The sequence below is a fragment of the Amblyomma americanum genome, chromosome 3 (assembly GCF_052857255.1).
Source record: "Amblyomma americanum isolate KBUSLIRL-KWMA chromosome 3, ASM5285725v1, whole genome shotgun sequence".
In the NCBI taxonomy this organism is placed as follows: Eukaryota; Metazoa; Arthropoda; class Arachnida; order Ixodida; family Ixodidae; genus Amblyomma; species Amblyomma americanum.
Window position 1 is genome coordinate 26778507 of NC_135499.1, and position 21597 is coordinate 26800103.

The 21597-nt window shown below is 46.8% G+C and overlaps 1 protein-coding gene across 2 annotated transcripts in view; it reads right to left on the minus strand.

Annotated features, from left to right (window-relative positions):
* Nucleotides 1-21597, minus strand: part of LOC144124489 (uncharacterized) — a 1136493-nt gene that overhangs the window by 587330 nt on the left and 527566 nt on the right. For both annotated transcript variants that reach the window (XM_077657186.1, XM_077657185.1), the window contains one exon: nucleotides 15973-16112. In XM_077657186.1, the coding sequence (XP_077513312.1) occupies nucleotides 15973-16112 (140 nt within the window). The remainder of the gene's footprint in view (nucleotides 1-15972; nucleotides 16113-21597) is intronic.

Sequence of the window (21597 nt, forward strand, 5' to 3'; positions counted from 1 at the left end):
AACTGCGAGCTTGCCCATGATCCTGAGTACAAACGTACAATCCCAGCCTGCTACCGGTGTGGCGAACTGGGCCATCGAGTCGACATCTGTCCGGCTCCAGTACGCGAATGCTGTGGCCTATGCAGCCAAGATGTCGGCGCCACTGAAGAGGGAATGGCACCACGCGACTGCAAGCCAATCTGCCTTGTTTGCGGGGGTAGTCACCGCACCAGCTACCGTGAATGTAAAGGCAAATTCCGAAAAATTCATTCACCTGGCGGGCCCACTAAGCGGGCTAAAGGATCACCACCAGCAAGACGCTCGGACAAGGCGGCGAACACACCACCCGGCGGTGAAAATCAAGACGCCCAACGAGGGGATCGCGCCAACACCTCCAAGCAAGACAACGACAAGGAACGCCAGCAACTGGCATCATCACAGCCCAAGAAGGCCGCGCCATCAAGCGGCGGCACCGGGAACCCAGCGCCCGGGCCACGTCAGCAAAAAGGCGTCGTCGATCGCGCCCCACTGCGGGAGACAAAACAATCACAGGTGGGCAGTTGGGCAAGTCGAGTGGCCTCCCAGTCCTCCACGTCTTCACTTCCCTCTCCCACCTCCACTAACCCCCTTCGCCCCTCGAAGCTGAACTTAAACGAGAGCTTGCTCTTCTCCGGGCACAGAATCAGAAGCTCGAAGCCAGACTTAACGCTTTGGCCACTCAAAACTCTTCTCCTATGCCCTCCCTTACGGAGGACGACGATAACATAACTGAACGGGCACCCTCGCCACGGAATGAAGCGCACCATCATGCCCTGGAGGCCCGAGTGGCGGCTATCGAAAACATTGCTGCACAGCTTCTTTAACTCATATATGCTACCACTGCTGCCAAGATGGATAGCATAACTGCCCGCATCATGCGCTCGGTATCAGTCTTAACCCAGAAATGGATTCTCTAAAACCTACGTCTCTCTAAACGCGTAGGACCCCGTAGGGTTCCCACACGCCCCACAAAACTCTTTCGTCGTATTGATGATTCCGATAACGAGGAACATGCCCTCCGCACGGCTTCGGGCTGCAGTGGATCCAACCTCTTTAACACAGCAGCATCCTTCACCCCCTCAACCTCTGATCATGGCCCCCAATCCTAGATCGCGATCACCGACACAAACACATCCCTTCACAGTAACCCAGTGGAATTGCACGGGTTTCAAGGACTGGCGGAAGCGAGCCCACTTTCGCCTTTACCTTGAAATTTTTGAGTTCTTCGTGGCCGTGGTCGCCCTTCAGGAGCCCGGAGCCAACACCAAATCACTAATTATCAGACTTTCCAGAGGGACACACAAACCAGCATCTTAGTTCACAAAGATTATACAGCACGAGAGGTCACCCTCCCATCGACCCCGGAATACCCCTATGTCATGGTCACGGTCTTACCTTTGCGGAACAAACACCCCTCGATTCACGTGCTTAATATGTACTGCCCCCAAAACTTAAAGACGTAACTTTTTCTGAGCTTTTTACAGAAGCAATGCGCGTGGCTGGACGCGACCCCCTGCTCGTTGTAGGAGATTTCAACGTTCCATGTCGGTAATGGGGCAACCTTAGGGAGGAACCCCGAGGCAGAAAATTGGCGGAACTAATTTCGACTCTCTGTGTAACCCTCCATACCGATCCGGCCAACCCCACTCGCATGGGCAACTCAGTAACCTGGGATACATGCCCAGATTTGACCCTTCCCCGCAATATTCGGCACGCCGACTGGCTTAACACCCAAGACACCCTTGGCAGTGACCACTGCATCATTAATACGACCATTTACACACGGTCCCTTAAACGCCGCACAACGCAAGCACATATTCCCGATTGGACTAAGTTCCGCTCGACACTTCCCTCTGTCGACATTGTTCACTCGGGATATCAAGAATGGGTGACCTCTCTAATGACCACTCTCCGCAAAAACGAACAATGCATTCAGATCACTGATTCCACCCCTGAGGTAGACAACCATCTTCTCTATCTTTGGGAGGCGCGCCGTCGTCTAACCAAACAATGGAAAAAGCAGAAACACAACAAGAAACTCAGACACCGCATTCTTGGACTTACCCACAAGGCTGCCGACTATGCCGCTCAGTTAGCCGACACTAACTGGGTGGATCGATGCAACAGTGCTGCGCGCCAGATGTCTGGCCGCAACACCTGACGTATGTTTCGTGCACTTTTTGACCCCAATCAAACGCGTGCAGAAACGGCGCGGCACCTACAACGTGCAATGCACAACTTTCCCGGTACTACAACACAACTGGACCGAACATTGTGTGACAGATATCTCTGTACCACGGTGGACCCTCGCCTTTCTCATTGTTCATACATAGGGCAAACAAATCTGGAGCTGGACGCCCCCTTCAAGCTCCATGATTTGTAGGAGGCCCTAGCCAAAATGACACGTGGTACTGCACCGGGAAGGGACAGGGTTACCGTCAAACTTCTGGCGAGCCTTCCGGATGCAGCCTATCGTACCCTCCTTGAATTCATCAACAATATCTGGCTTGGAGAGATTCGTCTCCCCCCGGATTGGAAAACAGCCTTAAGGACGTTTATCCTAAGGCAGGCAAGCCAATTTATTTGGAGCACCTGCGCCCTATCTCCCTCACATCTTGTGTCGGCAAACTGATGGAGGCTATGGTGCGAGACAGGTTGTCCACTTACCTCGAAACACATCACACTTTTGCAGACACTATGTTTGGTTCCCGACCACAAAAATCCGCACAAGACATCCTTCTACAACTCCATCATGACATATTAGAGCCCAAAGAACTCCCTCACAATGACAAGGTGGTCCTGGCCTTGGATTTGAAAGGAGCCTTTGATAATGTAAAACATGAAGTAATACTTAACCACCTCCAAGATACCAATTGTGGTCAGAATACATACCGATACATCTGGCAATTTCTCACGAATCGACAGGCCTACATTCGAATTTAAGACAAGGAACACGGACCCTATACCATCGGATCCCGGGGTACACCACAGGGTGCGGTTTTATCTCCGCTCCTCTTCAACCTCGCAATGAAAGGCCTTCCCGCAAAATTAAGCTCTATGCCCGGCATCCGATATGCCCTATATGCGGATGATATCTCTATCTGGGCAACATAAGGCAATCTCGGGCACATGGAGACCTGCCTACAACAGGCAGCGGAGGCAGTGGACACTTACGCTGCATACTGTGGTCTCCAGTGTGCTCCCACCAAATCAGAATTTGTCCATATTCGATCCTCTCCTCGAGACGACACTTCAATTCACCTCACACTCCCTTCGGGTCCGATTAGAGAGGCCAAGGAGATCCGCATCCTCGGTCTCTTTATTCACCAACAACGCAGACCGGACACAAGACTCGCAAAACTCCGCATGTATGGTGATCAGGTGGGCCGTATGGTACGCCAAGTCTCCAACAAGCGTGGGGGGTTACGAAGCAAAGATGCCTTGCGGCTGGCATATGCCTTTGTAACGAGTAGAATTCTCTACTCAACCCCCTACCTTCACATGCGCAAACATGACGAGGACCAACTCGAGGTCATGCACCGCAAAGTCATCGAACGGGCACTTGACCTTCCCATTACCACATCCAACCAGCGTTTGTTGGACCTGGGGGTGGTCAACACCTATCGGGAACTCCGAGACGCCCATCTCGTCAACCAATATACGCGGCTATCACAAACGCCATCCAGTCGCCGCATTCGTGACCGACTCCACATCCAACACACCATCACACTTTGAGGAAAGGGTACGAGCGCCAGAACCCTGGAGACGCGCCATAGTCCGACCCATTCCCCGAAACATGTCACACTCTGACCACAATGGCTGTCGTCAGGCGGGTGCGGAAGCACTGGAGCGATATTATGGTCGACAACAACATGTGTAATACGTGGACATTGCCGGTCCCCACCGTGGGGGGTGGTTCACCGCAGCAGTGGTCCACGACAACACCACAGTGGCAGGACTCACTTTCCGCGCCTACAGCACAACACACGCGGAGGAAATCGCGATTGCGCTGGCACTCTCCCTCCCACAAATGAAACACATCATTACCGACTCGAAGGGGGCCTGTCGGAACTATGAGCTGGGTTGGATACCTTTTCTCGTCTGGCGCATCCTACAAAATTGCTGTCGGTCCAGCGACCCTCCAAACTGTAACCCCATCTGTGCTCCAGGCCACCAGGGACTCCAGGGCAATGAGTTAGCCGATCAGGCGGCCCACGCGCTCTCTCCCCGGGCACTCACACTTGCTCAGGAAGCCTACTACGAGCCTAACCAATCTCTAATTACATTCAAAGACATCACTACATAATATAAGGACAGTCATCATCGCTTTCCGGAACAATGTAAGGGTCTCCGGAGAGCAGACGAACGGCTTCTTCTCAAAATTTTTACAAATACAATGCTGGGCAGGCAGTATTGAAACACTTCAATTCAGAATTTGATGGTGGCTGCAGGCTGTGCGGAGCGACGTTCTCGGACGTTTTCCATATGGTCTGGGCCTGCCCTTCTAATCTCCACCCTTCCCATTCCCTCATCTCCCACCCTTCTAGGGAGGCCAGAGAGGCGGCGCTGCTCAGCTGCCATGACCTGCAGTTCGAACGGACCTTGGTCGCCAGGGCGCGAGTGGCGCTAGACGCCATTTGGGCTCCGGAATAGGATCTCCGCCTAGATTTTTTAGGACCTGGGCCATAGGGCCCGGGCCCAAACACCTCCTTGTAAATAACAAATGTTTACCATGCACCACAACCACCAAAACATACACGAGCATCGCAGCGTCCAGCAAGATGTTGCCGTCATTTTCATTGAGTGCCAGCCGCTGGGGCTTCTGGCACCGAAGGTCTGTCGTACAGGCTATAGAGCTGTAGTTTGCCAATAGACTTTCTTTAGGGTTTGTGCATAGAAATTGCATTGACTTTACAGACGAAATTCAATGGAGAGTTTATAGACTGTTAAAAATAAGTTTGCGGGGGAAGGGAACCAAAGAAAAAATAGGGAACGAAAGGTGACTTCAATCAGTTGTGTGGATGAAAATTCTGTGTTAGAATCAGGTCCCTCAGGTTTTCAGATCAGCGTACTGCCCCAAGCTGTTCCACTTGCACTACATGAAACTTTGCCGCCTGTGTAACAACATTTCTGAACAAACTGCTGCCAGGCACCTAATCGGCTCAGGATGTTGAAGACTTAAAAGCCAAACAAATTACAGAAGAGGCTGGTTTCACCAGTGGACTAATATCAAACGTGTATTTTTAGTGTGCAGCGAATGCTTTCGCGATCTTTCTGAACACCACTATTTTCGTTGTTTTCTTCTTGATTTCGGTGTCTGCAATGTTAGAATATCATACTTGCGAACTTCACTTTGGAATGCGGCCAGGGGCAATGGTAGAGTTAGTTTTTTGTATCCCTCAGTATTTTTGTAATAGAACCTTGGGCTTGACGAAATGCTGTCTGGCGAGAAGCGGGAATTGCGGTAATAGTAAATTCACGGTAGCGAGAGCATGAACAACGGAAAATTCTGGGGTCATCCGGCCTCTAGAGCACAGTGTACACTGGGTGGAAGGGCGGAAATGCACAGACAGTGACTGTAGGTTTTGTGGAAGCGCTTCATGCGTCTTGTTGCTTCGTGTGGATATGTTTTGGATATGTTTAATGATTTGAGGAGAAGGCTATTCAGCACAGACCGGAATGTGCGACAGTAAAAGCATACCTACGACTGACCGTTCACTCCCGCCATTCTCTGCTGACGGCGAAAAATCTGACTTTTTTCCTTTTTTTTGCAGTGCATTGCGTTGAAAAATGACGTTTTCTGTAGTGACCTGGCAGTGTACTTTAGTCTGCACTTTTTTTTGTTGCCTACGATTATTTTAGTGCTGTGTCATATTCCCAACATGCTCAAATTTCTTGCGCATTGCAGTATCTGTAAATAAATAAATAAAATAATCGCGCACGCAAGTACAACCGGGCACCAAATAACAAGGCTATCGCTCATTTGCCTCCGCACTGGGTGCTTTGCTTGTGGCAGCAGCGATCTCAAGAGATCAGATTGCTGGGTAAAAGCATACCTACGACCTACTGTTAAACGGTTTTATTGAAAAAAGATGCATAGGTAAGATGTACATAAACTGATTATTACAAAAGGAGGTCCCAAAGTGGAAACTGTCAAGGGGACCTCCTGTAATTATTTGTATATTTGGAGTAGGATAAACACATGACAGATAGCAATTACACAGCGGAAAACCGCTGCAATGGAAACTGAGATCTGAACTAACAGTTTAGGCATGCTAAATTTTAAAAACACATTTTGCAAACACAAAAAGGGAACATAGAAAAAGCTCTCAGGCAATAGAAGTCGTACACAATACTAACATGTTTCATTGGCGTGGCAATTGAAGGCAATTATGCAGTACATAGTTTTCCAAGTTTTTATGGAATTGTGCTTCGGTGCGGAATGATTTGATGATTGCGGGTAGCGAGTTCTAGACAGTGATTGCTGAAAATAAAGCGGACTGTTTGCCATAATTAGTTTTGACTTTCGGAAGCAAAAGATTATTTTGTTCAGCGAATCTAGTATTATTAACGTTACACAAACAGGAAGCTGTAAATATAGGGAGAGTAGTGCTATTGTGAACGGCGCGATAAATTAATAAATCTAGTTTCAGTTGGAGTGAACAAAGGAGAGGTAAGATATTGAGCCGGCGGAAATGGGGAGCACTGGATGCGGTGTATGACCTGAATGTCATTATTCTAACAGATTAGTTTTGAAGATGACACAAAGAAGAAAAATGGGTAAAGTACGTGTTACCCCACGATGATAAACAGTAATTGAGGTGGCTATGAATGAATGCCTAATAAAGTGAGCGAAGAATATGCTGTTGGAAATAATAACGCGTCCTAATTAGTATGCGCATACCCAGTGCAACTTTTTGCTAATAGATTTAGTGTGAAGGTTAACTTTTAAATGTGAATCAAGCGTCACACCAACAAATGTTACAGAACTTGATGGGAGAATAATGTGATTATTTAGGTATACATCTGGAACGCTGACAATTCCTTTGTGTTCTGAGTGAAATATCATTAGCTTTGTTTTAATTGGGTTTAAATGTAAAAGACTGCTGTGGCACCACTCCATTACATTTATAAGGTAGGCAATAATTATTGATGTTCGGTCACTTAAGTTATCGCTAGAAGAAAATAAGGTAGTGTCATCTGCATACACAATACAGTCAGTGTTTTTCAGGCATTTTTGCAGATCATTAATGTAAATTAAGAACGGAAGGGGGCCTAAAACAGATCCTTGCGGAACTGCTTGATTAATTGTAATTGGTTGGGATAAAGTATTCGATATTTGTACAAACTGAGTTCTGTTGGGAGGTTATTACGTAGTAAACTAAGAGTGGGCCCACACATTCCCAGCACTTCTAGTTGTGAAAGGAGTATGGGATCATTGATTGTATCATATGCCTTCGTAAAATCAATTAATGTAGCTGCCACTCAAAGTTCGTTATCAATGAAGTGTTTAATTCTGTCAGTAAATGGTATCAGTGCGAACTCAGTGGAATAGTTAGGGGCGAAAACCAAATTTATGAAGTATCGGAAGGCTGAATTTTAGAAGGTAGTTCATTAGACGGTTAACAACGAGCTTTTCGATTACTTTACTGAAAAATGAAAGAATAGTTATCAGAGGATAATTAGCCAAACTGTATTCATCGCCTCGTTTATGTATAGGAATAACTTTGCCGTTTTTAAGTTGATCTGGAAAGTCACCAGACTTAAACATCTCATTGATAACATTAGTGAGAACATAATGGAAGCGTGTATCACAAAGGAGAGAGGCATGCTTTAGTTTAGCGACATTTCTGTCATGACTTTCACATTTGTTAATCAAAACCTTTTTTGGGACAATAGGACGCAGGTCCCGGTTTGTTCTTCCTACTGAATGACTCATAAGAGGCACTGGAGCGCAGGAGTCCCAGTTATGCTATGCTGCCACTTATCTTAAGCATTCAATACTTTGTTTGGTTTGGTTTATGCGGGTTTAACGTCCCAAAGCGACTCAGGCTATGAGGGACGCCGTAGTGAAGGTGGTAGCGCCGGTGGCCGCTGCTGCCGCAGCCGTCGTCGCCGCCGCGCGCTGCCTCCGTCGTCTGACTTTTCGCCATGGAAGGAGGAGAAGACCCAGAAGTGGTAGCGTGGGAGTTGGCTCAAAAGCAGCGAAGATATGAAAAGTGCAAGGCTGGACAAGCGGCTGAAGCGCCAGAATCACGAGAGGCACCCCTTGCTAAACGGCTGCAAAAGGACACTGAATTGCGCTGTTTGGCTGCGTCAGTTGAGAGTGGCTAGGTGAGCAAAGACTGTACTTCGGGAGACGTCGAGCGGTTTCGAAGAAAGAATGAAGAGGCCAGAGCTAAACGAGCAACCGAAACACGAGGGCAACGAGAGGAGCGTCTCGCTAAACGACGATGACAAGACGCTCAAAAGCGGCTCTTAGCCGCGTCTGCTACCAGTGTTAGCAGCCAACAGAGTGAAGACGACGACGACGACGCTATGGATGAAGAGGTAAAGACTCGCCGCTACACAGACTACACGTTGAAACTCGGTGAAAGTGCCAGCGCGACCAATGTCTTTACGACAGACTTTGTGGACAACCCGTTCGGCCACGTGTGTGACGTTTGTGAAAGACTATGGCATTTGCGGGATCTTAGACGATTGTACAAGCTTTGTACACCTAAGACAACACGTTTTAGGAAAGCTAGAAAGGTATACCCAAATTGTAACCCTATGTATGAAACCGTAAGCTAAACAACGAGCATCGCCATGAAGGTTTTCGCTTCGAGATATCTAGGCTTAACACTTTAGCTAAGCCTCAGCCCAACCTTTTACCGTGCACTGACATCGCATAGTACACGAGCCTCTAGAATTTCGCCTCCATTGAAATTTCAGCCGCGTTCACTAGAGGAGGTAACGAGTCGAGACCTTGAAACTTCGTTCTTTTTTTTCAGACTCGCAGGAAGTTTTCGGCTAAATGCGGCATGAAAGAAACAAAACCAAAATGCTCGGTGATGCCTTTTTCCTACATAGAGAGGAACTCAAGATCACGACGTGCAATAGTTTTGAATATTTGAGATGACAAGCAATGAGAGGACAGCGCTCTTTTTATCATGCTGAAAATAGATATTTACCTAACCCTAACCACTGAATATTTAGCAGTGATTTTCAACCATTGTATGTAGTTCGTTATTGGATGCCAACTCAACAGTGGTCAAACATTCAGAAAACCACCAGCAGCAAGAAGCCCTTCAGTCATAAAAAGGAGAGTAAAAGATGGGCAAAAATGGTTTACCAGTCGGGTGAAGCTCGGCTCGTCATCAAAGAGCACAACCCTGTGGATGCTCAAGAAAGGCTTATGTGCCGTTGGTGTTTCGCGACGGCAAAAGTAGTGCGAACGAGTTCAACAAGCCGTTAGTGGAAACTGAGTGTGGAAACCCATGTAGGTCAATGGGATAAATGCGTCCGACTTTCTTTGGCTCCATTGAGGGCGAATGGGACAAATATGTCGCACTCGTTTTCAGTCCACTATTCGTACTAAAACTGTTAAACTTGTAGAGCATGGTTTATGTGCACTTTATCTCCTTGCGCGATAAAAATTTTCATTTTTGCAAAAAATACAAGCTTTCCCACACAAGAGTTAACCCGCTGCTATTTTTTTAGGTCTCTTAACGTTACCAAAATCATATTCCTACCCACAGCTGCCTCTGTTGAGCGCAATTTAATTCCAAGCCCGTTCTTCAGTCTCCAAGCTGCTCCCCTAATGGCATAATAAAATATTGTATTTACTGTTTTTGAACAAACTCGGTATCTGCTATCCATAACATGATAATACGGGTAGACGACACAGCGGGTAGACGACGACGACGACATTGAGCGAGTGAACGAGTGGACGAGAAAGAAGACGAGAACTCATCTCTGGCTGAGTTCTGAGTGCCGCCCGTAATATATTCTTTCTTTGGTGGAGGTGCGGCTTTCCTCTACGCCTACCGAAGACGGAGCTCCGCATCGGCCGCCAGCTGACTTCGCTCACCATGACCCAAGACGCCTCCCAGCAAACATCACAATAGGGAATGCCATCGCTCGTTCTTTCTTCCCCTCGTGACCCTGGGACATTTTCTGGCACCGACAACGTTGACGTGGACGACTGGATCAACATGTATGAACGCGTGAGTACGTACAACCGCTGGGATCCGACTCTTATGCTCGCGAATGTCATCTTCTATCTAAAAGACACCGCCCGCGTCTGGTACGAGACTCACGAAGATGATTTGACCAGCTGGGACGTCTGCAAGCAGAAACTGCGCGAGCTGTTTGGACGGCCGCTCGGCCGAACACTCGCCGCTAAGAGGGAGCTTGCGTCCAGAGCTCAAACGTCTACGGAATCCTATGTTTCCTACATTCAGGACGTGTTGGCCCTCTGCCACAAAGTTGGCAATAACATGCCCGAATCTGACAAAGTGGGTCACGTGTTGAAGGGGATCGCCGACGAAGCCTTCAACCTGCTCGTCTGCAAGAACTGAACTACAGTCGACGGCATTATTAAGGAATGTCGCCGCTTCGAGGAAGCTAAAAGCAGACGTATTAGTCAGCCGTACACACGCCTCCCCAACACGGCTGCGACTTCCTCATGTGAAGACCTGCTGCACCGGCAAACTCCTGCGCCTCCATAAAATGTGACCCGCATCATTCAACGCGAACTCGAAGCCATGTCCCCTGCCTCCCTGCACCTACGTGATGGCGACAACCACCTGCCCACCATCTCTACGGTACAAGCCGTCGTCCGTCAAGAGCTTGCACATCTTGGCCTCCAACCCGTAAGTCCTTCATCCCCACCCGACATCACTGCGATTGCTCCTGAACGACCTTCCTACTTCGCTCCACGTCGCCGTAACCCTAACCACTGGCGGACACCCGACGACAGACCCATTTGTTTCCTCTGCCACCGCATTGGCCACATCTCCCGTCACTGTCGCAATTATTGTTCTCGTCGTAGCACATGCAGTCATCTAAGCTCTCACCGCAACGATGACCAGCCCCGCCACTTCATGCCCCCTCCAGCCCAGCAGAGTGCTACAGTCAACGGCCAGTTTTCCCGCCCCAGCCGCTCCCCGTCCCCCCTGTGTAGGCAGTCTCGTTCGCCCCTACGCCGTCGCTCCTCTCCTGGCCCCTACGTACGCTCGCAAGCGGAAAACTAGACACTACAGTGTCTGGAGGTGATGCTGCAGTACAGCCCCAGTCCCAAAATCCTCGCTTAGCCCTCTGCGCCCACCAAAATTTGCTCGCTATTCATGTCGATGGAGGTCCTGTGAGAGCCCTGATCGATAGGGGCGCGCACGTGTCCGTCATGAGTTCCACCCTACGACGCCGCCTCAGAAAGGTACTGACCCCTGCACCCACAGCCGTTCTCCGCGTTGCCGACGGCGGCACGCCTCCTGTGGTTGGACTATGCACAGCCCGTGTGACTATATCCGGCCGCCATACATCCGTTCTATTCTCTGTTCTGGACCAGTGCCCTCATGACGTCATTCTTGGCCTCGACTTCCTGTCTGAGCATTCAGCCCTCATCAACTGCGCCACCAGTGTTGTCCAGTTTGACCTTTCTCTTTCTGCTGAGTCGCCGTCCCCAGTTGTACCTCGTCTTTGTGCTGTCGACTTTGTTCGTCTACCCGCTGCAATACCATTCGAAATGCACTCCGAATTTTCGTAGCTATTGAATTTTATGGGCCGAGCTCATGTTTACTGCAAGCCAGGTATGTGTCCCCATGCCACTTGCAGTGCCTAGCTGCTCGTCGCTAAACTGTTGCTCCCTTCGAACAGCTTTTAAAATTACTTCGGTTTTCTTCATTTGCATCCTTTACCCTAAACGGTGGCCTTGTGGGTTAGGGCTGCTAGTCGTCAGCTGCAGTTACCACCTTGGCTTACTTACCAGGGCGATGACATCAGCAATTAACAGATAACTGAGGGGTTTTTCAATTACTGTTATGTAATTGCGCTGTGCTATGTGTATGCTCGCAGAAGTGGGGCGTCGAGCGTAGTGTGCTTCGAGAGCAGGCCATTCTCGGGGTACTCAGCTCTTGGAGATGTGGAAAGCTTTCCATGCGATGCGGGCGCTCGTTCGCTTCTTTCGAAAAACGGGTTTCGACTCGAGTATGTAATTATTTTGCGCTCCTGAAGTGCTTGCACACATTCGTTTCCCTGTTGGTGGCTCATTATAACCCTCGTTCTTGTCTGCTTCTCATTTGGCGGTGCCTAATTGCTCACCACAAACCACTTATTCGCTCGGGTGAACCCTCCGCCATTCTAACTAAATAAACATGTGTTTCTTAACCCATTTCTCTTACCACCTCTATAAGCAACGTTAAACAACCGAAGTGAAATGCAGTTTCCTAGCCCATAATGTTTCCTGATTCCTACCTTATCCCTTCTGCGGTAGAAGACTATGGTCGCTGTGCAGTCTCTTCGTTATATTCGGGCATCTATATTAGCATTTTCGGGCGTTTTTATCTCCTCCTGCCTTAGCCTCATGGAAGGCTGGACCATTACTGAATGAATGAATGAAAGAATAAGTTACTGAATAAAGATGCCACTTCGATATCCTGATTACGCAGTGCCTGCAAGGCGACTAATGTTTAGTGCGACTGAAATAGTTTTCCGTAACCTATGATGCCGTTATGTATACACTGTTTACACTGTGCACATTTCTCTACAGTCAAGTGGTAGTGTGAGTGTGGTATACTTTTCAGCACCTTTTTCAAAAACCCGCCTGTTCTTTTGGTTGGTTTAAATATAACGATCGTCTAATTATATTAGCTATTATATTGTGAGCACCGCAATATAAAGTAGTTGCAATAATTTTTCGGGCCTTGAACGTCTGCTTTCGTAAGGATGAATGCAATTTCGGCGTACTCCTACACTTCCTGTAAACACACTGTCATGGTTGATCACGCCCATGTGGAAGCAAGCATTTCTTGCACAACTCTGCCGTCCTTGCGATATCTCCACTTATTTGATGCTGATGTTCACATTTCCGCTTAGCACATTCCCTACTTCTCCCTCCTTACGGGAATGTTCAGTTCTTCGGTTCTACTGCCGCTGTACTTACTGTGATAATTTTTTTCATCCACAAAGCAAAAACTTAAAGTTCTCAACATTACAATGGTGCTCAGATTGCTAATGATATTGCCCTTCTTCCCTCTCAATGCGTACGCCTTAGTTTCACCTTTTCATAACTTCCTCTCTGCTTATTTGAAGCTAGCAGCGGAATTTAGAGCTATCTTAATAGGCTCCTGCTCACTTATTTTCAGGAATATTTTGCATTTGTGTACCACAAACACCCACCACCCCGCTCAAAGAAAAATAATTCTCCAGGCCTGGGGCGCGGCCTGATCGCGGTCACTAGAACGACCAACGCACTCCCTTACCAGAACAGGATTAGGCCTCCGTGGTGTACATCTTGGCCCTAATGCCCTACAGAACTGCACCAATTAACACTCGGCATTCAGTCCGCAATGGCTGCGGAGCAACTGACGAAGGCGGCGGTCAGACCTGTGACAAAGAGCTTGCAGGGATAGGGCAGCCGCAGACACTGTAGGAAAGGGTTAAGTTGAGAGTTATGGAGAGACTTTAGTCTTGCATTGGGCAAGTTAGGCTGATTATGGTGGCCCCAGATTGTTATAAGTTGAGTTTCTTAGCGCTTTATTTCTTACTTTCTTCTAGTAAGGTCGGATGTACATCTCTATATTGACACCGATGGACTGGTCGTATGTGACTCTACATGTCTCCAAGATATGTAGCGCTACTGGGCTGTAATAACATTTACAAACCAAAAATCATGCTTTTCTTGCGCTTAGACAGCAGTTCAAGAACGCCCACATTTAGGCCGCTTGTGTCCGCCGAACGTAGAAGGATTTTAACGCTTTGTGGTCTAAAAAAGTGATATCATAGGCATGTACCTGTCCTAAAAGGAGGCTTGTTTTCAAATGGGCTCATTGCAGCCACGGCAGATTAACACCTACTCCACTTATTTCTTGCTTAATTTTTAAGAAGTTTCGTTAAATGACATCCTACTCTGTTCAGCCTTTTAAGCGATATAGAGATAAAATTGATGTCGTCCTACGTCGGGTGATCATCGCTACAAAAACAAAGCCAATGTAAGCTTGAAAAGCGAAGAACGAATTACAGCCACCACCGGCCTGTTTAAGAAGCTAACGGCGATGAAGTCTTTGCGGCTTCATTTTGGGGTGTAGCTTTGAGGCTAGCCTGCACAGCGATTCACTTCGAAACGAAGATCCCCGTATTTTTTTTACCAGTGAAGACACAAGTGTGAAGCGAGTGGTGGGTAGAAATAAATGTTAGATTTTTAAACCAGTTTTTTTTTTTTGCAAAATGATCGTTTTCCTGCCTATGAACGTAAAAATTGCCACAGTGATCTAAACCAAGAATTTTTATAATGATCAATAATTGCATGGAGCTGTCCTTACCGTCTCGTTGCTGCGCCGTTCTTCTGCTGCTTTTTCATCAAAACACTATCCCAAAAGGCATACCTTATCTGTTTTGATTATGCTGGCATACGCCCCTTTATTTTTGTGAAAATATCGCCTGCAGAGGATGTTCTGATGCAGCAATTTCAGACGAGATGCGCGATCTTATAACGATGAACGTGCCGACAACCCTTCAGCAGCCGGCCCAAAAGACCAACCTATGCCAACCCTGCAGGCGGCACCTGGCCGGTTTCATTGTTTTCCTATGTAGCACAGATACATTGTGGGGTTCTAGAGACCTTTTTGATTGCAAAGAAAGGAGAAGCCTGCTGTTTTGATTGTTCTGGTGCCGTTCCGAGAAAGCAAATCGCCTTCATAGAATCTTTTCTATAATCACCACACCTTGATAGGGAGTGTATGCGTTCTAAGAATTAAAATTCAATAAGGCTGCGAACTGGGCGAGTTTCTACTGATTGATATTTGAACAGCGCAATAAAACTAGGGGACACAACGAAGAATGGACACCACAAGCGCTGGTGGTGTCCATTCTTAGTTGTATCCCGTTGTTTTATTCCGCTGTTCAAATATGAAGAATTAAAAATCCCGTTCTGCATGTTGTGTTTCATTGTTTGCTACTTATGCGCTAAAAGCGTTCCAGATTTTGCTCTTTTGTTTTGTTGCGTATGACTGTTTTTGCAATGGGTATCTGGCAGTGTTTTTGCAAATACGTTTTTGTACTAGAAGTAGGCAGCGGTAACTGTGAGATCAATTGTACGATAGACGGTGTTGCGGCCATCGCAAAATTTCAAAAAGGTTGATGTGATAGCGACTGTGATATATTAGTGGTGCGGGAGAGTCCCAATCTAGGCTCTCAATCTACTCTGTCTCTCTGTCATGTGACAGAGTGCCCTGTACATATTTAGCAGCCAACTTTCGAATAAGCAGTTGCTAGTCCATCCTGTTTCCTGTCTTTCGTTTCTCACTTTTCCTTTGCGCGATTGTGGCTACTTTAATTTCTTAATGCAATGCACCAACTAGCCCAACAATGCGTTTTATCAAACTTCCGTAGTGGTGATTACATACAGCTTTACTTCTTTGTTTACCGATAATATGAACTGACCTAAACGTTCTTTTTCTAAAACTGCTAGTGCACGTAGAAAATGCTTCTCTTTGCTGTCTCCCATTCCAAATGCACAAGAAAATATCAGAATTTTCATCTACCATAACGATACGCATGATGCTTCCCTCATTGCACTCTCTAAAGTTTTCTTTTAACCGTCGAAACTTAATGATCATAGGATTTTCTCAAGAAAAACTGCTTGGCTAACTGATTTCACAGATTTGAATTCACCCCATCGCACGAATAGGAAGAGAGCGACTGACAAAAAGACGAAGATAGTAGAGGAAATACGATGTAAACTTTTCCACTGACCTCTTTGCTGCTTTAAAGAAACCTCCTTGTCGTTTTCCGTACAGTTGAAAAGGCGTGCCGTCGTTGAAGCCAGGTGAAGAAGTGCCTTCTCATCGTCGTTTCCCGGATAACACCACCTTGTACTCTCTGCAAGCTCGTTGCTGGAAACAAACGAGAGAAAATAGGGACGTGCGTGTCCGAGATAAGCTGTGAAACACAGAGACTGAGATGTTATAATGATGCATATGTTTAAATTTCTAGATTAGTGTACTCTTGTGGCCTGCAATGCGTTGTATAATGGACATGATACGCAAAGCCTAGCAGGACGTAACTGTGAGCGTAAATTGTGCGTAAGGACCATTATTCAGAAACGAAGAGCGTAATTTGGCAAAATAGGTGGATAGCCTTCAAGGCACATTGTTGTGTGTACGTACCGCTATCTGAAAATCTGATACGCAAGGACGCGTTGCAAGGAAGATGGCGCATGACAACATTTAAGCGCAGGTGAAGAGTAGCCAACGAGATTTTGTTTATAACAGGCATGAAAGGATGCGCAAGGCGAACAGTTCTGTATACAAAAATTCTAGATGTGTTTTGTATCACGCGAGCTAAGCTTTATTACAGCACACTACGTCTCGCTTGGGATTAGTCTACTTCGAGATAAATTTTTGCGTATTAATGCTTGAACGAAAGAGCCATTAGAAGCTTCGAATACAGCCAGACTTCAGATACTGAGAGAAAAAGAGCTACCCATTCATCTTGGAGGCAGCCTGAGTACTACGCGTAAAAAAGAATGAAAATTCGTTTTTCTGGAAAGGAAATAGCGCAGTCTCACATCTCGGTGGACACATTAACCGCGCCGTAAGGAACGGGATGAAGGAAAAAGTGAGTGAAGGACGAAAGAGGTGCCGTAGTGAGGGCTCCGGAATAATTTAGAACACCTGATGATCTTTAAAACGTACTGGCATCGCGCTACATATGGGCGCCTCTTACTGTGCGAAATCAGTGCACGGTAAAGATACCCAAGTGGTCGAATTTATTCCAGAGACCTCCACTGCAGCATGTCTTCCTTTCTTGTCTCATTCCCTCCTTTATTCCTTCCCTTACGGAGTGGCCATGCTCAGTTCACGGCAAAAGGGAAACGTAGAAAACTGTTCGCATTCGATTACTACGTGCAATAGAAAAGCTACTTGGGTGTTGTCACAAGCACCATTACTAGCTTCCCGCCGAACCTCAGTCTTATACTTCTAATGCTTGCTTAATTTCAACACAATGTCATGGCTCTTTGTTTTCTAGATCCCTCGGAATTTAATGCATTCGTCTGATCAATCTCCTGCGTAAATTCGATGCACATTGTAGCGCTTGCTGTACTTTATGGGTGCATAGTTATTTATTTATTTAAAAAAAGCTTCAGCTCAAGGGCTAGACACAGTGGGCAATATTACTTGCTAATGTTACAAACAACAGCCAAGCAGATAACAATTCCAAGCACGTCTAAATTCGACGAATAAGACTCTTCTCAAAGAATCTGACATGCGCACGAAAAACATGTAAGCAATAAGGGGCAAAGGGGATCATTCGAAAAACAACATTGCCCTAGAAATTAATTGCATCTAGTGTTCCAACTGAACTTGCAACATTTTTTTCTGGCAAGTCTGGTGCCAGTTGGTAGGCATGATAGGAGACAGTGAGCATAAACTCACCTATAATAGAGAGAGGCGCGCTAGTTGGTGACTGGTAGTAAAATGCATTTTGAAACCGCGCAAAAAGACAAGGGATGAAAAAAAAAATCAACAGGAGAGAGAGGATAACTTAATTCAGCTGGATTTATTACACATGTGCGTAGCATTTATACAATCATCGCAACCGCACAGTAACCGAACAAACGACCATCACGTAACTATGGTGCGCAGGCGTGCATGGGACATATCATGCTATCCAGATATCAAAACTCTTTGTCAGACAAGTTCACCGAGGTGTGCTAGAAAAACTTCCATCAATTTGTCTGATAAAGAGTTTTCATATCTGGATAGCATGATATGTCCGTACCCGCCTGCGCACCAGTGTTACGTGATGATCGTTACTCAGGTTACAGGGTGAATGCGATGATTGTATAAATGTGACGCACCTGTGTAATAAACCCAGCTGAAGTTACCCGCTCTGTCCTGTTGGTTTGTTCCTCGTCCCTTGTCTATTTGCGCGGCTTCAAGATGCATAAACAATACCTTCGGGGTTCCCGCTGAACATCTGATTTGATTTACGGGGCTTTAACGTCCCAAAGTGACACAGGTTATAAGTGATTTCATTGTGAAGGGCTCCGGAAATTTCGATCACCTAGGCTTCTTTAACGCGCACTGACATCGCACAATACACGGGCCTCTATAAAATATTGCCACCATCGAAATTCAACCGCTGCGGCAGGGATCGAACCCGCTGATTGTCTCACCGACCGATGAACGCGAACAGTTTAATGTCTCAGCACACATAGCGAGAACATCGAACTTTCCTAGGAGTAAATGTAGTGCTGACTATGACGTGCATGACTACATACAAATGATCATCAGCGGTAAGCGCAGGCAGGCACGAAGGGAGAATGGCGGCTGCTAACTTTGTGGGCGTCTTTTCTTTCCGCTGTGTTATATTTCATGAAAAAAATTAAAGAATGAATTGCGAATGCGAATACCAACGTGTATTTCGCGAAATGACGACTCGTTTTGGTGCCACCTGCATCCCTCGGCGAACTCTGGTTCGCCCGCCACGGCCCTCCGAAAGTCCCTTCTTTCCGGTTTACAGGTACAAAGGTCGTCAGTTCCAATATATCACAGAAAGCAGGTTTCAACTCGACTGAAAACTTTGTGCGTCAAATTGTGCCGATTCTTTTACCACTGCTCCGAACCCTCTGCGCCAAACGAGTGGGCTACAATTTTGTCACCAATAGCGACCCCAATGTGGCACCAGTCTTGGCACCCGCTGAGACGGTACATATATATAGCGACTCTACTAACTCATTTCCTACTATTCCCTGCTATCTTTTGCTATCGTTTATTTCCGCTGCCCCAGCTCAGGTGCTTCAGAATCAATGGCAGATTCCGGGTCTAGCGAAATCTTCTCCTTCCTTTTTATTATTATTTTAATAAAAAACACTTACTACTGCTACTACCTTCCCCCCCCCCCCCCCCCCCCCCATCCTATCTTTTACCTCTCCTACTTTAAGCACGTGGTAGCGATTGTGGCTCATCTTGAGCCAGTGGAAAGGCCTGTGCACTTTCCTTTTCATTCTTCCTGACATCAACAGCAACAGCAGCAGCAGCTTCAGCAGTCATACAGGCATTGCGGAATGAGGGTGTAGAAGAAACCTACGCCAAAATACTGGAAGATATATATAGGAACTGCACAGCTACCATAGTTCTCCATAAATTCAGCAATAAAATTCCGATAAGCAGGGGCGTCAGGCAATAATCATAATAATTGGTTTTTGGAAAAATGAATTGGCGCAGTATCTGTCATATATCATTGGACACCTGAACCGCCAGGGAAGGAATAAAGGAGGGAGCGAAAGAAGAAAGGAAGAGGTGCCGTAGTGGAGGGTTCCGGAATAACTACGACCACCTGGGGATCTTTAACGTGCACTGACATCACAAAGCACGGAGACACAATCTCGCCAATGCTGTTCACCGCCTGTTTACAGGAGGTATTCCGAGGACTAAATTGGAAACAGTTGGGGATAAGAGTTAATGGAGAATACATAAATAATCTACGATTTGCTGATGGCATTCCCTTGCTGAGTCACTCAGGAGATGAACTGGAAAGCATGATCAATGAGTTAGACAGGCAGAGTAGAACGCTGGGTCTAAAAATTAACATGCAGAAAACCGAAGTAACGTTCAACAGTTTTGCAAGGGAACAACAGCTCACAATTGGCAACGAGGTGCTGGAAGTGGTGAAGGAATACGTCTACTTAGGACAGTTAGTGACAGCTGATCCGGATCATGAGAGGGAAATATCTGGAAGGATAAGAACGGGGTGGAGCGCATATAGCAGGTTCTCTCAGATCATAAAGAGCAGTTTACCAATATCCCTCAAGAGAAAAGAGTACAACAGCTGTATCTTACCGGTACTCACCTACGGGGCAGAAACGTGGAGGCTAACGAAAAGGGTTCGGCTTAAGTTAAGGATCAGCCAGCCATCGGTGCAGCCAGCCATGGCAAGAAAAATGATAGGTTCAACGTTAAGAGACCGCAAGCAGGCAGAGTGAATCGATATCCTAGTAGAAATCAAGAGGAATAAAAGGGATTGGGCAGAGCATGTGATGCAAAGGCGGGAGAACAGCTGGTCCTCAAGTGTAACGGAGTGGTTTTCAAGAGAAGGCAAGCATAGCAGCAGGCGGCAGCAGGTTAGGTGGGGGGATGAGATTATGAAGATCGCAGGCATAGGGTGGACGCCGCTGGCGAAGGACAGGGTTAATTGGTGAGACGCGGGAGAGGCCTTTGCCTTGCAGGGGGTGTAGTCAGGCTGATGATGATGATTATATATAGCGGAACGCCAGCGCAGATGGTGAACCGGCCGCCGTGCGGGCGCGACGACAGCGGGCTCGCTGGGGGTCACATTTTGCACGATGCTGCAGCAATTTGATTTGATGAGAGGACGCGGCAACACAGCCGTGACTATGTCACTCAACGTTCCGCTGTTTGCGCAGGTAAGTGATTAAAAACACGGTTTATGTAGTGACGACCTCTGTCTTGCAGTTTTTCCATGCCGATACACCATGTTATGTTGTTTTTGCAAGTGGATATCATTAGCGGGCTTGTTCCTAAAGTTGTCCAGCGTTGTGCAGGTAAATCTCAATCCAGTGATGGGAGAAGTATTTTCAGAATCAAATCACAACCAAAACGAGATCCTCTCAAAACTCGCCCAGATCCAGACAAATCAGGCTTCTCCCAAAATGAGAATGCTTGAAGTGCAAACTCCACATCTAGCAATTGAACACAAGCTAGCAAACCTAGACGATACTCGGAACAGGCTCGCAAATATTGAAGAGCTTGCTGATAGGTGGAATGATGACATGTCGAGCGTTGCTAGACAGGTCGATGAACGAGACAATCACTCACGAAGAAATAATTTATTATCAGAGGCATGAAGGAATACGCCCATGATACTCAGGTGATATTGATGAAGAAATTGACTGAAGATGTTGTGAGCACTGTGTGTGTCTTCGTCGTTGTCGCCTCTCTGGATGCGACTTCATTCTCCTCACCTGTAAATTCCCATCGTCATCGCTTGGGGCTTTTCGAGGCACGTCTTTGACAGCGGGTTGGAACAAACGTCTTCCGTGAAGCCTTCCCTTACACCTGGTTGAGGTGAATCGTCCAGGTAGAAGTAAGCTCTATTGAAAGTACTCACAGGCTTGGTAATAAAACGCGTGGAAGAAATCGCCCGATTACTTTCAGGGTAGCACACCTTAGGGATAAAACGAAAATTTTGAGCAATCGCCCTAAGCTTAAAGACTGAAATCAACATTGTTGAGGATTGATCGAAGCGATTAGTGTAGATTAGGAAGAAACTCTGGAACTTGTGTTGAAGGGAAGGGCAAGAAGGCCGCTAGGCCAAACATGTTTTTGGCAAACTAAAAATGAATAATATGTTGTA